The following is a 15,187-nucleotide window of genomic DNA, read 5'->3' on the forward strand; positions in this document are numbered from 1 at the left end:
AAATAGGAAATTCAGGAGGAACATTTTGCACTGGAGTGCTGACTTTGTTTGTACTGGAGTGTTGACTTTGTTTGTACTGGAGCGCTGACTTGGGTTGTATTAGAGTGCTACAGTGGAAGTTTGGTGACTGAGGATAATTAAGGGTTAATTTTATCTTAAGTCTAATCTGTCTTTTATTTAGCAGATTAACTTAACAGTTGCTGTTAGGGTTGGAGAATGTGAGTTTTACATCAGCTTTAAACAGAGTTCACTCAGGCTCTGCTTGCAGCTGCACCTTGTTAATTAGAGAATTGGTTTAAACCAGTTTTCAGGGGACTAGAGTCAGTTAGTGTAAAATTGGGCCATGTTACAGTGCTGACTTTGTTTGCATTAGAGTGCTATAGTGAAAGTTTGGTAATGGAGGGAGTGAGGAGCTCCTTTCATTTCCTACTTATCCTCAGTGAGGAGAGCCGAGAGCTTCCAAAGAGCACAACTGACTGGTGCGTAATCCTGGTGGATATTTTTCAAAGTGGATTGAATTGTAAGTCAATGTTTTAGCAAGACTTCATTGTTTTTTTAAATTATAATCTTCTATAGTTTTAAATTTAAAGGGTTTAGTCATGGCAGGAGAGTTTGAAGCCATGGTTTGCTCCTCTTGCTGCATGTGGGAATCCAGGAACATTTCCAGTCCCCGGGACCAGCATGTGTGCAGGAAGTGTGTCCAGCTGCAGCTCCTGGAAGCTCGGGTTTCAGAGCTGGAACGGCGGCTGGAAACACTGGAGTGTCTGAGAGCATTGTGGATAGCACGTATAGAGGTGGTCACACCACAACTGAAGGGGCTTGAGGAAGGAAGGGAATGGGTGACCACCAGGCAGTCCAAGAGAAACAGGCAGGTAGTTCAGGAGTCCCCTGGGGTCCCGCTTGCAAATTGGTATTCCATTTTGGAGGCTGATGAGGGTGGTTCCTCCAGGGAGTGCGGACAGAGCCAAGCTTCTGGCACTGCAAGCAACCTGGCTGCACAGGAAGAGGGAAAGAGAAGAAGAGCAATAGTAATAGGGGATTCTATAGTCAGGGGAACAGATAGGCACTACTGTGGCTGTCAATGTGACTTCAGGATGGTGTGTTGCCTCCCTGGTGCCTCAGATGTCACTGGCTGCAGGGCATCCTGAAGGGGGAGGGTGATAAGGCAGAGGTCATAGTTCATGTTGGTACCAATGACATAGGTAGAAAGAGGGATGAGGTCTTGCATCAAGAATTCAGGCAGTTAGGCAGTAGACTAAAAAGCAGGACCTCTCTGGTTGTAATCTCTGGCTTACTCCCAGTGCCACGTGCTAGTGAGTATAGAACTAGGAGAATAGCACAGATGAGTGTGTGACTTAAGAGTTGGTGCAGGAGGGAGGGTTTTAGATTCCTGGACCACTGGGACTGTTTCTGGGGAAGGTGGAACCTGTACAAGCAGGACAGTCTACATCTGAACCAGAGGGGGACTAACATCCTTGCTGGTGGGTTTGCTAGTGCTGTTGGGAGAAGTTTAAACTAATTTGACAGGGGGAGGGGATGCAGACTCCTAGCAGAATAGGGACACAGCTAAGCACAGGAAAGCAAACAAGTCAGAGGGAATACAGCAGAAGTAAGTTTCAAGGGGAGTAAGACCAGGATGGATGGCCTCTACTTTAATGCCAGGAGTATTGCAGGTAAATCAAATGAGTTAAGGGCAATGATTGACATATGGAATTGTGATATAGTAGCCATCACTGAGACATGGTTGAGAGAGGGGCAGGATTGGTAGCTCAATATCCTGGGATATAGAATCTTCAGGCGAGACAGAGGAGGGGGCATTGCAATATTAGTTAAGGTGTCAGTTACTGCAGTAAGGAGGTGATATCTTGGAGGGGGCATCAAATGAAGCTTTATGGGTGGAGTTTAGGAATAAAAAAGGGACAGCCACATTGTTAGGTGTTTCTTATAGACTCCCAGATAGTTAGTGGGAAATTGAGGAGCAATTTGTACACTTTGCAGAAGTGTATAAAAATAATAGGGTAATTATATTAGGTGATTTCAACTTTCCCAGCATTAATTGGGATAGTCATCGTGTTAAGGGCTTAGATGGAGTGGAATTCTTAATGTATACAGGAGAACTTTTTAGCCCAATATGTAGAGGATCCAACAAGGGAGGGTGCAGTGCTTGACCTAATTCTGGGGAATGAAGCCGGACAGGTGGTTAATGTGTTGGTGGGGGAGCATTTTGGTGATAGTGGCCATAACATGGTACAATTTAAGCTTGTTATGGAGAAAGAAATAGACAAGTTGTTAAAAAAGGTTTTGGATTGGGGGAGAGCGAATTTTAGTAAAATAAGGCAGGATCTGGCCAAGGTAGACTGGAAAGAGTTACTTTTCGGGAAATCTACAGAAGAGCAGTGGGGGGCATTCAAAAAGGAAATGGGGAGGGTGCAGTCCCAACATGTTACCTTTAGGGTAATAGGTAGGAGCAACAAGCCCAGAGAACCATGGATGACCAGAAACATTCAGGGTATGATAAGGAAAAGAGAGGCTTTTAGCAAATACAAGGAGAGCAAATCAATGGAAGCATTAGTGGAGTACAGAAAGTGTAGGATGGAGCTTAGGAAAGCAATTAGGAGAGCAAAGAGGGGATATGAGAAAGCTCTGGCTGGTAAAAGTAGGGAAAATCCTGAGATATTCTATAAGTATGTCAATGGAAAGATTAGGACCTGTTGGGGACCAATGGAGAAATTTGTGGGTGGAGCCAGAGGACATTGTTAGGCTGTTGAATGAATACTTCACATCTGTCTTCACCCAAGAGAATGAGGATGTAGTCATTGAACTTGGAGAGAGACTGTGAGGTTCTTGAGCAAATTGTCATAGGGAGTGACAAGGTATTGGAGGTTTTGGAAGGCTTAAAAGTGGACAAATCTCCAGGTCTGGATGATGTGTCCCAGGATGCTGTGGGAGGCAAGGGTGGAAATTGCAGGGGCTGTGACCCTAATTTTTAATTCCTCTCTGGCCACAGGGGAGGTGCCAGAGGACTAGGGAACAGCTAATGTGGTCCCACTATTTAAGAAAGGTTATAGAGATAAGCCATGGAACTACAGACCAGTGAGTCTCACGTCAGTGGTAGGGAAACTATTGGAGAAAATTCTGAAGGAGAAAATCTATCTCCACTTGGAGAGGCAAAATTTGATTAGGAATAGTCAGTATGGCTTTGTCAGAGGGAGGGTCATGCCTAACATATTTGATTGAATGAATGTTTTGAGCATGTGATCAGGTGTGTAGATGAGGGTAGTGCAGTTGATGTAGTTTACATGGATTTCAGCAAAGCCTTTGACAAGGTCCCACATGGGAGACTTATCAAGAAAGCAAATGCACATGGGATACAAGGTAACTTGATAAGGTGGATTCAAAATTGGCTTAGCTGTAGGAGACAGAGTGATGACACACGGCTGTTTTAGTGACTGGAAGCCAGTGTCCAGTAACATACCACAGGGATCTGTGCTGGGTCCCCTATTGTTTGTCATTTATATAAATGACATAGATAACTATGTGGGGGGTAGGATCAGTAAGTTCGCAGATGACAAAGATTGGCCAAGTGGTTAACAGTGAGGAGGAGCGTCTTGGGTTACAGGACGATATAGACGGGATGGTCAAATGGGCAGAAAAGTGGCAGATGGAATTTAACCATGAAAAGTGAGGTGATACACTTTGGAAGGAGTAATGTGACACAGGAGTATTCAATGAATGGCCTGACACTGGGAAGTTCCGAGGAACAAGGGGACCTTGGCGTGTTTGTCTGGAGATCTCTGAAGGCAGAAGGGCAGGTTAATAGGGTGGTGAAAAAGGCATATGGGACACTTGCCTTTATCAATCGAGGCATAGATTACAAAAGCAAGGAGGTCATGTTGGAGTTGTATAGAACTTTGGTAAGGCCACAGCTGGAGTACTGTGTGCAATTCTGGTCGCCACATTATAGGAAGGATGTGATTGCATTGGAGGGGGTGCAGAGGCGATTCACCAGGATGTTGCCTGGGATGGAACATTTAAGCTATGAAGAGAGGTTGGATAGGCTTGGGTTGTTTTCATTGGAGCAGAGAAGACTGAGGGGTGACCTGATCGAGGTGCACTAGATTGAGGGGCATGGACAGGGTGGATAGGGAGCAGCTGTTCCCCTTAGTTGAAGGGTCAGTTATGAGGGGTCACAAGTTTAAGGTGAGGGGTGGGAGGTTTAAGGGGGACTTGCAGAAGAACTTTTTTTACCCAGAGGGTGGTGACGATCTGGAATGCCCTGCCTGGGAGGGTGGTAGAGGCAGGTTGCCTCACATCCTTTAAAAAGTACCTGGATGAGCACTTGGCACGTCATAACATTCAAGGCTATGGGCCAAGTGCTGGCAAATGGGATTAGGTATACAGGTCAAGTGTTTTAATGCATCGGTGCAGACTCAATGGGCCGAAGGGCCTCTTCTGCACTGTATTATTCTGTGAACGTTTTTACTAAAAGTCTGAAGAGGTGGAACAGATTGCAGGTGCAGGTGGTGGAACATGAAACTTCAATGGATTTCAAGAGGAGCGAAGCAGTCTCTTGTTAGCAAATGAGATTCAAGGTTATTAGCAAGGGAATGTTGTGGATAGGTGGGTTAGATGGGCTGAAGGTCTGCTCCTGCCTGAAACCACCACCGTAGCAGCATTCCATATATTGTAAAGTTTCCGGTCTTCTGTTTTCAGTGGATTGATTTGCAAAAAAGCAAACCAGTATCCTTGCCAAAGAGGGTGATGATGATAATTGTATCCTTTCCTTCTCATTAGACTGGTCTGGTCTCTTTCAGTCCTTGTGAATAATGTCAGCTGGCTGTACTGAGCGTGATAGTCAATCATCAAACCCTGTGGGTTGCAGGTGTTCGTGGGCTGGGATCCTGCAGATTGATTCTTATCCTCGGATACAGCATAAGGAACTGTGACAACATCAGACTGATGTGTGAATATTGGGGCTTGTCAATGCACATAACGGAAAGGGAGTCGCTGACTGACCTTTATGGTATGAAATTTTATTTCTTTATCAAAAAAGAAAGACTTGCATTTCTGTGGTGCCTTTCGCAACCTTGGGACACCCTAAGGCACTTTACAGCCAATGAAATACTTTTTGAAGTGTAGCCACTGTTATAATGTAACAAAGATGGCAGTCAATTTGCACACAGTAAGATCCCACAAGCAGCAATGTGATAATGAACAGATAATCTATTTTTAGATTTTGGTTGAGGGCTAAATATTGGCCATGACACTGGGGAGAACTCCCCTGCTCTTCAAAACAGTGGCATGGGATTTTTTTACATCCATCTGATGTGAGTGTCACCCACTGAGCCACAGCTGAGACCATTAAAAATTCATGGGAGAGAAATGGTGGAAATACAGAAGAGAAGTCACTCTCGAGAGAAGAAATGTGAAAATAAATGGTAAGTTTAACGAACTTGCTTGAGTTTTTTGATGAGGTAACAGAGGGTTGATGAGGGTAATGCAGTTGATGTGTACATGGACTTCCAAAAAGCATTTGATAAAGTGCCACATAACAGGCTTGTCAGCAAAGTTAGAGCCCACGGAATAAACAAGACAGTAGCAACATGGATATGAAATTGGCTGAATGACAGGAAACAGAGAAGTTGCTGCTTTTCTTGATCAATATTAATGACCTAGACTTGGGTGTGCAGGGCACAATTTCAAAATTTGCAGATGACAAAACTTGGAAGTATTGAGAACTGTGAGGAGGATAGTGAGAGACTTCAGGGGGACATACAGTCCGGTGGAATGGGCGAACAAGTGGCAGATGAAATTTAAAGCAGGAAAGTGTGAAGGGATTCATTTTGGTAGGAAGAATGAGAGGCAATATTAATTAAACGATCCAATTCTAAAAGGTCTGCAGGGGCAGTGGGACCTGGGGGTATATCTGCACAAATCATTGAAGGTGGCAGGGCAGGTTGAGAAAGTGGTTAATAAAGTAGTTGGGATCCTGGGCTTTATAAGTATGGGCATAGAGTACAAAAGCAAGGAAGTTATGATAAACTTGTACAAACCATTGGTTCGGCCTCAACTGGAGTATTTTGTCCAGTTTTGGGCACCACGCTCTCAGAAGGATGTTAAGGCATTGAGAGGGTACAGGAAAGATTCATGAGAATGGTTCCAGGGATGAGGAACTTCAGTTACATGGATAGATTGGAGAAGCTGGGGCTGTTTTCCTTAGAGAAGATTAAGAGGAGATCTGACAGAGGTGCTCAAAATCATGAGTGGTCTGGACAGAGCAGATAGAGAGAAACTGTTCCCATTGGCGGAAGGATCCAGAACCAGAGGACACCGATTTAAGGTGTTTGGCAAAAGAAGCAACAGTGACGTGGAGAAAAACTTTTTACGCAGCAAGTGGTTAAGGTCTGGAATGCACTGCCTGAGTGTGTGGTGGAGGCAGATTCAATCGAGGCATTCAAAAGGGAACTGGATAATTATCTGAAAAGAGTTCCAGGGCTACGGGGAAAAGGCAGGGGAGTGGGAGTAGGTGAGTTGCTCTTGCCGAGAGCCGGCCCTGACACAATGGGCCGAATGGTTTCCTTCTGTGCTGTACCCATTCTATAATTCTATGATTAGTTGTAAGTATCATGGGGTGCATTGTATAAGTTGTCAGCCTTGATACAATGCTTTGTGCTCAGTAGCTCGTATCAGTAATTGGAGTTGAAGATCAGTGCCCGATTATGGACCAATTAGTGATCCATTGATTATAATGGCCAGAGAATCAGGAACATTGTGAGCTGGTTGTACTGGGCTCTTTGCCCTAGTCTCTGATCCATGCTCCCATTGAGTGTGACTCCTCCCTGGGAACAGTGTCTCTCAAATCCAGGGCTTTAACTCAATCATGTGGCAGCATTATGGTTCCAGCAGCAGGGAAAGTTGCAGGGACCTTTCCTGTGAAGTTAGTAGTAAAGTGATAATAGCATTATTTTATAAATTTGTCAAATATGCCTCTTTTGTAGAGAATTTAGTCTGAGGCTCCCACAGAGACAGAAGGAACTGTCAGCAGAATTGCAAAGTCTGACAATACTGAGGTGTTAACTTGCAAAGGAGCAACAGATTAACCTCCACTAATGCTGAGATCTTTCTGGAACTGGTTAGACTACTTGGCCATAAAACGAGGGTAAGTTTCTCCGCACCTCCCTTTGATTAAATTTTAAAATCTTATTGGAACACATGAATAGGAACAGGAGGAGGCCATTCAGCCCCTCGAACGAGTTCAGCCATTCAATTAGATCATGGTTGACCTGTATCTTAACTCTACTTTCCCGCCTTGGTTTTGTAAACCTTAAACCCCCTTACCCAACAAAAATCTATCTACCTCAGTTTTGAAATTAACAATTCACCCTCAGCCTCAACAGCTTTTTATAAAGTCATACCATCGTAGAAGGTTTAACGCCTAGAAAGAGGCCACTTGGCCCATTGTGTCTGTGCCGGCTGAAAAACGATCCACCCATTCTAATCCCACCTTCCAGCATTTGGTCTGTAGTCCTGCAGATTACGGCACTTGAGGTGCATATCCAGACTCCTTTTGAATGAGTTGAGGGTCTCTGCCTCAACTACCCTTTCGGGCAGTGAGTTCCAGACCATCACCACCCTCTGGGTGAAAAAGTTTTTCCCTCATCTCCCCTCTAATTTTTCTACCAATCACTTTAAATCTATGTCCCCTAGTCACTGACCTCTCTGCTAAGGTAAATAGGCCCTTCACCTCCACTCTATCCAGTCCCCTCAAAATTTTGTACATTTCAATCAAATCTCCCCTCAGCCTTCTCTGTTTCAAGGAGAACAACCCCAGCCTATCCAATCTTTCCTCATAGCTGCATTTTTCCAGTCCTGGCAACATCCTCGTAAATCTCTTCTGTACCCTCTCTAGTGCAATTACATCCTTTCTGTAATGAGGTGACCAGAACTGCATACAGTAATCAAGTTGTGGCCGAACCAATGAGTTACAAAGTTCCAGCAAAACCTTCCTGCTCTTATATTCTATACCTTGGCTAATAAAGGAAAGGATTCCATATGCCTTCTTAACCACCTTATCGACCTGTCTTGCTACCTTCAGGGATCTGTGGACATTCACTCCAAGGTTGCTTACTTCCTCTACACTTCTCAGTGTTTTCCCACTAATCGTGTATTCCTTTGCCTAGTTTGATATCCCCAAATGCGCACCTCACACTTCTCCAGATTGAATTCCATTTGCCACTTTTCTGCCCATCTGACCAGACCATCAATATTTTCCTGTAGCCTACAGCTATCCCCCTCGCTATCTACCACATGACCAATCTTTGTGCTGTCTAGAAACTTCTTGATCATACCCCCCTACATTTACATTTACATCCAAATCGTTAATCAGGGGACCCAGTACTGAGCCCTGTGGAACGCCACTGGAAACAGTCCTCCAGTCACAAACACCTGTCAACAATTACCCTTTGTTTCCTGCCACTGAACCAATTTTGTAATCACCTTGCTGCATTTCCCTCGATCCCATGGGATTTTATTTTTTTAAACAGTCTGCCACGTGGGACCTTGTCAAAAGCCTTGTAGACCACATGAACTGCATTACCCTCATCTATCTTCCTTGTTACTTCAAAAAATTTGATCAAGTTGGTCAAACAAGATCTTCCCTTAACAAATCCATGCTGATTATCCTTGATTAACCTGGGCCTTTCAAATTGACCGTTTATCCTGTCTCTTAGCACCGCAGCCTCACAGCTCCAGGCACCCGGGTTCGATTCCGGGTACTGCCTGTGTGGAGTTTGCAAGTTCTCCCTGTGTCTGCGTGGGTTTTCTCCGGGTGCTCCGGTTTCCTCCCACAAGCCAAAAGACTTGCAGGTTGATAGGTAAATTGGCCATTATAAATTGTCACTAGTATAGGTAGGTGGTAGGGAAATATAGGGACAGGTGGGGATGTTTGGTAGGATTATGGGATTAGTGGAGGATTAGTATAAAAATGGGTGGTTGATGTTCGGCACATACTCGGTGGGCCGAAGGGCCTGTTTCAGTGCTGTATCTCTAATCTAAAATCTAATCTAAATTTGCCCACTACTGAGGTTAGACTGATTGGCCTGTAATTATTCGGTCTATCCTTCGCTCCCTTTTTAAACAGAGGTACAACGTTAGCAGTTCTTCAATCTTCCGGCACCACACCTGTATCCAGTGAGGACTGGAAAATGATGGTCAGACCTTCTGCTATTTCGTCACTTGCTTCCTTTAACAGCCTAGGGTACATTTCATCTGGCCCTGGTGATTTATCAACTTTTAAGGATCCTAATCCCATTAATACTTCCTCTCTCCCTATGTTTATCACATCCAATATGTCACACTCTTCCTCCTTAACCAGAATAACTGCATTGTTCCCTGTTTTGTGAAGACAGACGCAAAGTATTCATTACGAATAATACCAATATCTTCCACTCCTACACATAGGTTACCTTTTTGGTCTTTTATGGGGCCTACTCTCTCCTTAGTTATCCTCTTACTCTTAATGTATTGATAAAACATCTTTGGCTTCACCTTGATTTTTCTTGCCAATATTCTTTTATGCCCTCTTTGTTTTCCTAATTTTCTTTTTGATTTCACCCCTCCACTTTCTATACTCCTCTTGGCTTTCTGTAGTATCGAGGGAGAGAGTTCCGGATTTCCACTAGGCTTTGTGTGAAGGAATGCTTCCTGACCTCACCCCTGAACGGTCTGGCTCAAATTTTAAGGTTATGGCCCCTTGTTCTGGACTCCCGTCACCTAAAGCCTGTCTACCCGACCCGAACCCGACCAAACTGGACTACATGTGTTGGGTTTGGGTCTGGTCGGGTCTATATTTGGTGTCCAGCATTCGGGGTCGGGTCGGGTTCCGGTTGGCTGTTTTGTATTTTCTTAATCTACGTTTTGATGCGATTTTATTTATCTGTATTAATAACATGTTTGATATTTTCAGGTCGGTGTTTGATATTTTCGGGTTGGGTCGGGCATGAAAGAAAATTGAAGGACTTGGGGGCCCAGGTCAGGTTAGGGTCGGGTCGGTCCTGGGTCAGGTTTTAATTTTATACCCGAGCCAGGCTTTACCACCACCAGAGGAAACCGTTTCTCTCAATCTACCCTATCAAAATCTTAAACACCTCAGTCAGATCATCCAATAATCATCGACATTTGAGGAAATTCAAGCCTAGTCTACGAAATCCTCATAATTTAACCCCAGGATCATTGTGGTGAATCTAGGCTGCACCCTCTCCAAGGCTGATACAACCTTCTTGAGGTGCAGGCCCAGAATTCAACATAGTGACTCCAGTCAACAAAAGCTTTGTATAACTGTAGCACAATTTCTATCTTTGTATTCCAGCCACCTTTACAAACTAAGCAAAGAATTCTAGTTCCATCAGATGACTGTACTCAAGTTGCTAAGCAATGGAAAAGACAGCCAATAACAATGGAGACAATGTCTACTGTTGATGACAGCATTGATTGAGATGAAGATCATTGTAACCTGATTGTCTCATTTCAAGAGGATCCTAATTGTTTAGAGTAAAGGACATATAACCAGAAGATGCTCCTAACAAGTAAACAACTCACTTGCTGCTTACTGTAAACTTGCTGGGGTTTTATCATAGCACAGAAGAGAAAAATACACTAGTACAAAAATCATTGGATATTGTTGCCACTAAAAAAAAAGCAGCTCAGGACTCACCAGTGGTGTTGTTTCCATCAATGTGGTGCTTTGATTCTAGAGAGACAAATAAATGTAGATTCAAAAAGGTTACCATGAATTGTGGGATATGATAACTGTTGCATTTGTTATCTCTAACTCTGCGCAGACCTGCATCAATCTGATCACAGCCCCTGAGCAAAAAAACAGATGAGCAAGTCGCCAAAAACAACACTTTCCAGCTCATCAATATCTGGATTTCATCAGGAAGTAGGAAGACCAACAATGTTAATCAACTGAAAAAGTTGATTCTGAATTCACTTTGTGGTACAATCAGCACCTCATCCACCACCTTGAACATTCACTCCCTCCACCACCAACGCACAGTGGCAGCAGTGTGTACCATCTACAAGATGCACTGCAGCAACTTGCCAAGTCTCCTTCAACAACACCTTCCAAACCTGCGATCTCTACCACCTAGAAGGACAAGGGCAGCAAATGCATGGGAACACCACCACCTGCAAGTTCCCCTCCAAGCCACACACCATCCTGACTTTCAACTATATTGCTGTTCCTTCACTGTCACTAGGTTAAAATCCTGGAACTCCCTTCCTAACAACACTGGGTGTACCTACCCCAAATGGACTGCAGCGATTCACAAAGGCAGCTCACCACCACCTTCTCAAGGGGTGACAAAGTATGGGTAATAAATGCTGGCATTGCCAGCAACGCCCACATCCTGAAGAATGAGTTAAAGTCTCACCTCTGCCCGAGAAGGTTTGCCCAAAGTAAAGTACATGGATACGGGCTCAAGGTTGACTCTGGCAGTCAGGGATCCAAATTTTAGATCCGTTGATGATAAATCTGAACCTATAAAAATCTGAATTAATCTGGACCCTTGTCCATAGTTGCTTTAATATTGTGTAGATATGCCTAGTTATTATGTGAGTAACACCCATTGTGATATCACCTGGCTTAGCATCACATAGAGAATCCATTCTGATGTAACAATAAAGGGATTAGTGGATAGAAATACAGGAAGAGAAACAGGAAAAAGGCAGATTATAAATAACACTCTATTGTAATAGAAATGCTACCAGGAGTGGAAAGAAACCGTTTTAATTTCTCCCCCTCCCTCATGAGGGCAAATGTCTCTGTTCCCGCTTTCATTGGGAGACACTTGGAGACTTTCTAATTTCCAATTTCAGGTCTCGATCCTGAAGAGAAACTCTCAGCTGATGTGTGAGTAAAAGATTCTTAGCCTGGTGACACAGATCAAGCCAATCGCCAATACTGGTGCTAACAACACCTTCAAGATCATTTACTCCTGATTCCAGTCAGCACGCTGTTATTGCAACAGAAAGGGGTGGCACTGAGGGAGCACTGCATTGTTGGAGGGTCAGTACTGAGTAAACGCTGCATTGTTGGAGGGTCAGTACTGTAGACCCAGTAAAAACACATACAGTAAAAACATATAAGAACTTAGTTGAAACAAAGGGCTGTTTACACATAATTACACAGTGTGTCGAAACATAGTAGGGTTGGGTAGAAAGGGGAACAGCAACGATGCTAGCAGACTCAGTGTCCTTGCAAGTGCCAGATAAAGGTGTCGCTATGGACACGAGATATGATTAGACTTACAGTAGGCAATGGGAAAATGTAAAGAAATGAACCAGGTTCTCACTGAGCCAAATAACGAATTATCATTGTCATTATACCAGACCCCCTATGAATAAGTAAGAGGGGAGGGTCTTGGAAACACTATTTAACCCCTGACTGAAAACGGGGGAAGGCATAAGAGCCCGAGGAAGAACACTCGAAGATACCCTGAGCCAGCAGCTCCAAACAGAAGAGCAGCCGCAAGTCCGAGACTGATCACCTCATGTCTTGTCGGGTAGTATACTGTACAAGTAGTGAGAGCTTGTACTTTGATATACTGTGTGAATAAAATATTAATATACCTTTCACCAATCAGCTTCCATGGATTCTTTAAGAGTAAGTGCGGATTAGGCACAACATAATTTGCATCCGAACAGGGACTCGGTTGTAGTGCTATTTCAAGTTATTTTGAATAGTCTCACCACGTTTGAACGGATTTAAAAAACAAAGTTACGAGTTTGACAGATCAGATTGGTGAACGGTTGAGTAATTGAGTTGACAAACAGGACAACAGTTGAGTAATTATGGCCCTGGCCAGGCCACAGTGGGAGTTGGAATGCTGGGAATACTTGAAGGACAAGTGGCCCTTGTGGATAGATTTTGCCATTAAACGGTACACAGGCAAGGGGTCTGTTGGGGTACAGCATTGGGAGGATATGCATACTCACCAAGCCAAACGGGCACCTAAGTTAGTGAAAGCCACTGCTTGTATGAAGGAGTTGGATGAAAAAGAGAGTGAAGTTGAAAGATTGAAGCAGGAGTTGCAGAAGTCAGAAAAAGAAAAGAATGTGTCATGATAGGGTCCTGAAGGCAGAAACAGTTAGTGCAGCACAGGTAGTGCATTTAATCCAATTCCAGTCTCAGGTCGAAAAGGCTGAATACAGTCACAGTAAGGCTGAGAGGGAAGCGGACAAGGCGATGGAACAGCTCACAAGAGCGGAACTGAAATGCTCTGACTTACAGACTGCATTGCCAGTTCTGCACCGCTCACAGAAGGAGCGGGTGTACCAGTCAGCAGAGTATATGAAATGTCAGCAGGTGATAAGTAAACTACAGTCTCAACTCTCAGCACAAAGGGGTATAATATGTGTGTTGGCGGATAGGGAGGATGATGACAATGACAACTTTAATCAGGCCGGTTTGGCAGATAAGGCCAATAAGTATCCTGATGATGGTTACAGTCCTTGGGATGACCACCCCCACTCCCCCCCCCACCCCGAAGTGCCTGAACCCCCAATCGAGGCTTCAGCCCCCACCTTGGCCTTACCTTTGGCCCATTAATAACTGAGGGCCAGAGGGCTCCATGACTAAGTTTATGGTAGAGTGACAAAAAGACTGTTTTAGTGAAATTTCAAATGAGTAAAAACAAGTTACTGTGTCTTTTGATTCAAATGTGTGAATGTTGGAAGCTTCCATGAATGAAATGAATGTCCTTTAGATGTGCAGCTTGTGTTCTGTTGAATTGACAGTCATTAACTATTTGTTGTCTGGCCTTAATGATGAAAGCATGAGTCTGTTACTTGTTCTTTTTTTTAACACATGTATATTTTGTGGGAACCTTGAGTCATGTTTTGGTTGTGAACTAGTTGAACCTTTGTGTTCCTTGGCATCGGGACAGGGAATTTTACACAGATTTTGGTACTTTGAACTCATAACCCATTACAGGAATCAATTTTCTAAGTTGTTTGGAATGGAATGAGTGTGAAAAGTGGTTGTTCAGTGTTTAGTTCAATTTAAGATTGTGCACACAGAAGTGGGGTATAAAATTGAATTATATTTAAAGTTAAAGTTTTATTTTTATTTTAAAAGTTGGTTTTGCAACTATGAAAAGGCAATAAACAATTTTCTAAGAGATGAGCTTCAGCCTTGAAGGTCTGAAGATGTTTGGCAGAAATCCAATTTGAAGTTTAAACACTGCTTTAATTGGAGTTCCAGTTTAAAATCTGTTTTTTTTTGCAGTTTAAATTAAAGACATGTTTTACTGACTGTTTTAAGTAGCAAATGTTAGGAATTGGATATTGGTTTAAGGGAGCGAAGGATAAACAAAGGAGATATGGGAAAGAATCTGTCTGCTTAAAGTTTGTTTAAGAAGCTGGTGTTAAATCTTTTGTTTTAAGAATGTTAAATAACTTTTTCTTTAGTTTTTGCTTTGATTACAGTCATTGTAAATAGCACCTGAAGGAAGAACAAGAAAAATGACGGAATGTACCTTTTCTTTTTAAAAAAAAGCACGTGCTATTGTGTTCTGTGTATAGTTAATAAGTATTATAACTTAAGCCTGAATTAAGATTATACTATTAAGGTTAACTGACCTGTTAAGTTGAGAAAATTGGAATTACATTTGTGGCCACAATGAACTTTCAAGTTTATTATGTCAAGTTTTGAGGGCGTCTTTAATTCCGGACGTAAGACTCGCTCATATAACATCGGCAGTTTTGATTTTTAAATGTTTATTGCCGTGAATTGGAATTTGGAATCGTCTTTGTGTAAAAAAAAAATCCTTGGATTAGAAACTTCTTACAAAAGATGCTAAAAGTTTGGAAACAATTAGAGTTTAATCTAAAATGCTGTCTTTCCTGATGGAGATGCTTTCCTTTGGAGTTGAGAATGTTACTAATTATTTTGTTATTTTCAAACCCTAAGGATACCAAAAGAATTGACAAAAAACCATTTAAAATGGAGTGTAGTTCTTTTCGATCAGAAAAAAAAGTTACATAAAGTGACGCAGCTGAGAATGTTTTGCTCCACCCCCTTGGAGACAAACAAAGAAATTAACCTCGCTGCAGCTATTGTTTTTCCATTTAATCCAACACACAATTTTTGTATTGCTGAAAGTAACATTTATATATATTATTAAAT

General features: G+C 42.9%; 1 protein-coding gene and 1 long non-coding RNA gene across 5 annotated transcripts in view; one reads left to right on the forward strand and one right to left on the reverse strand.

Annotated features, from left to right (window-relative positions):
• LOC137371502 (B- and T-lymphocyte attenuator-like) overlaps positions 1–15,187 on the reverse strand; it is a 59,279-nt gene that overhangs the window by 17,027 nt on the left and 27,065 nt on the right. Inside the window, exon 3 of one of the 2 annotated variants that reach the window (XM_068034194.1) lies at positions 10,712–10,747. The exons of the other annotated variant lie outside the window; for it this stretch is intronic. Within the exon in view, the coding sequence (XP_067890295.1) occupies positions 10,712–10,747 (36 nt within the window). The remainder of the gene's footprint in view (positions 1–10,711; positions 10,748–15,187) is intronic. 2 annotated transcript variants of the gene reach the window in all.
• Positions 345–15,187, forward strand: part of LOC137371506 (uncharacterized) — a 36,188-nt gene continuing 21,345 nt past the window's right edge. Inside the window, exons 1-4 of one of the 3 annotated variants that reach the window (XR_010975232.1) lie at positions 345–520; positions 4,795–5,023; positions 6,999–7,159; positions 10,839–12,607. This is a non-coding gene — a long non-coding RNA (uncharacterized lncRNA). Of the gene's footprint in view, positions 521–4,794; positions 5,024–6,998; positions 7,160–10,838; positions 12,608–15,187 lie in introns of those variants that run through there. The other 2 variants (XR_010975234.1, XR_010975233.1) reach the window with 2 other exon arrangements.

The sequence above is a fragment of the Heterodontus francisci genome, chromosome 6 (assembly GCF_036365525.1).
Source record: "Heterodontus francisci isolate sHetFra1 chromosome 6, sHetFra1.hap1, whole genome shotgun sequence".
Classification (NCBI taxonomy): Eukaryota; Metazoa; Chordata; class Chondrichthyes; order Heterodontiformes; family Heterodontidae; genus Heterodontus; species Heterodontus francisci.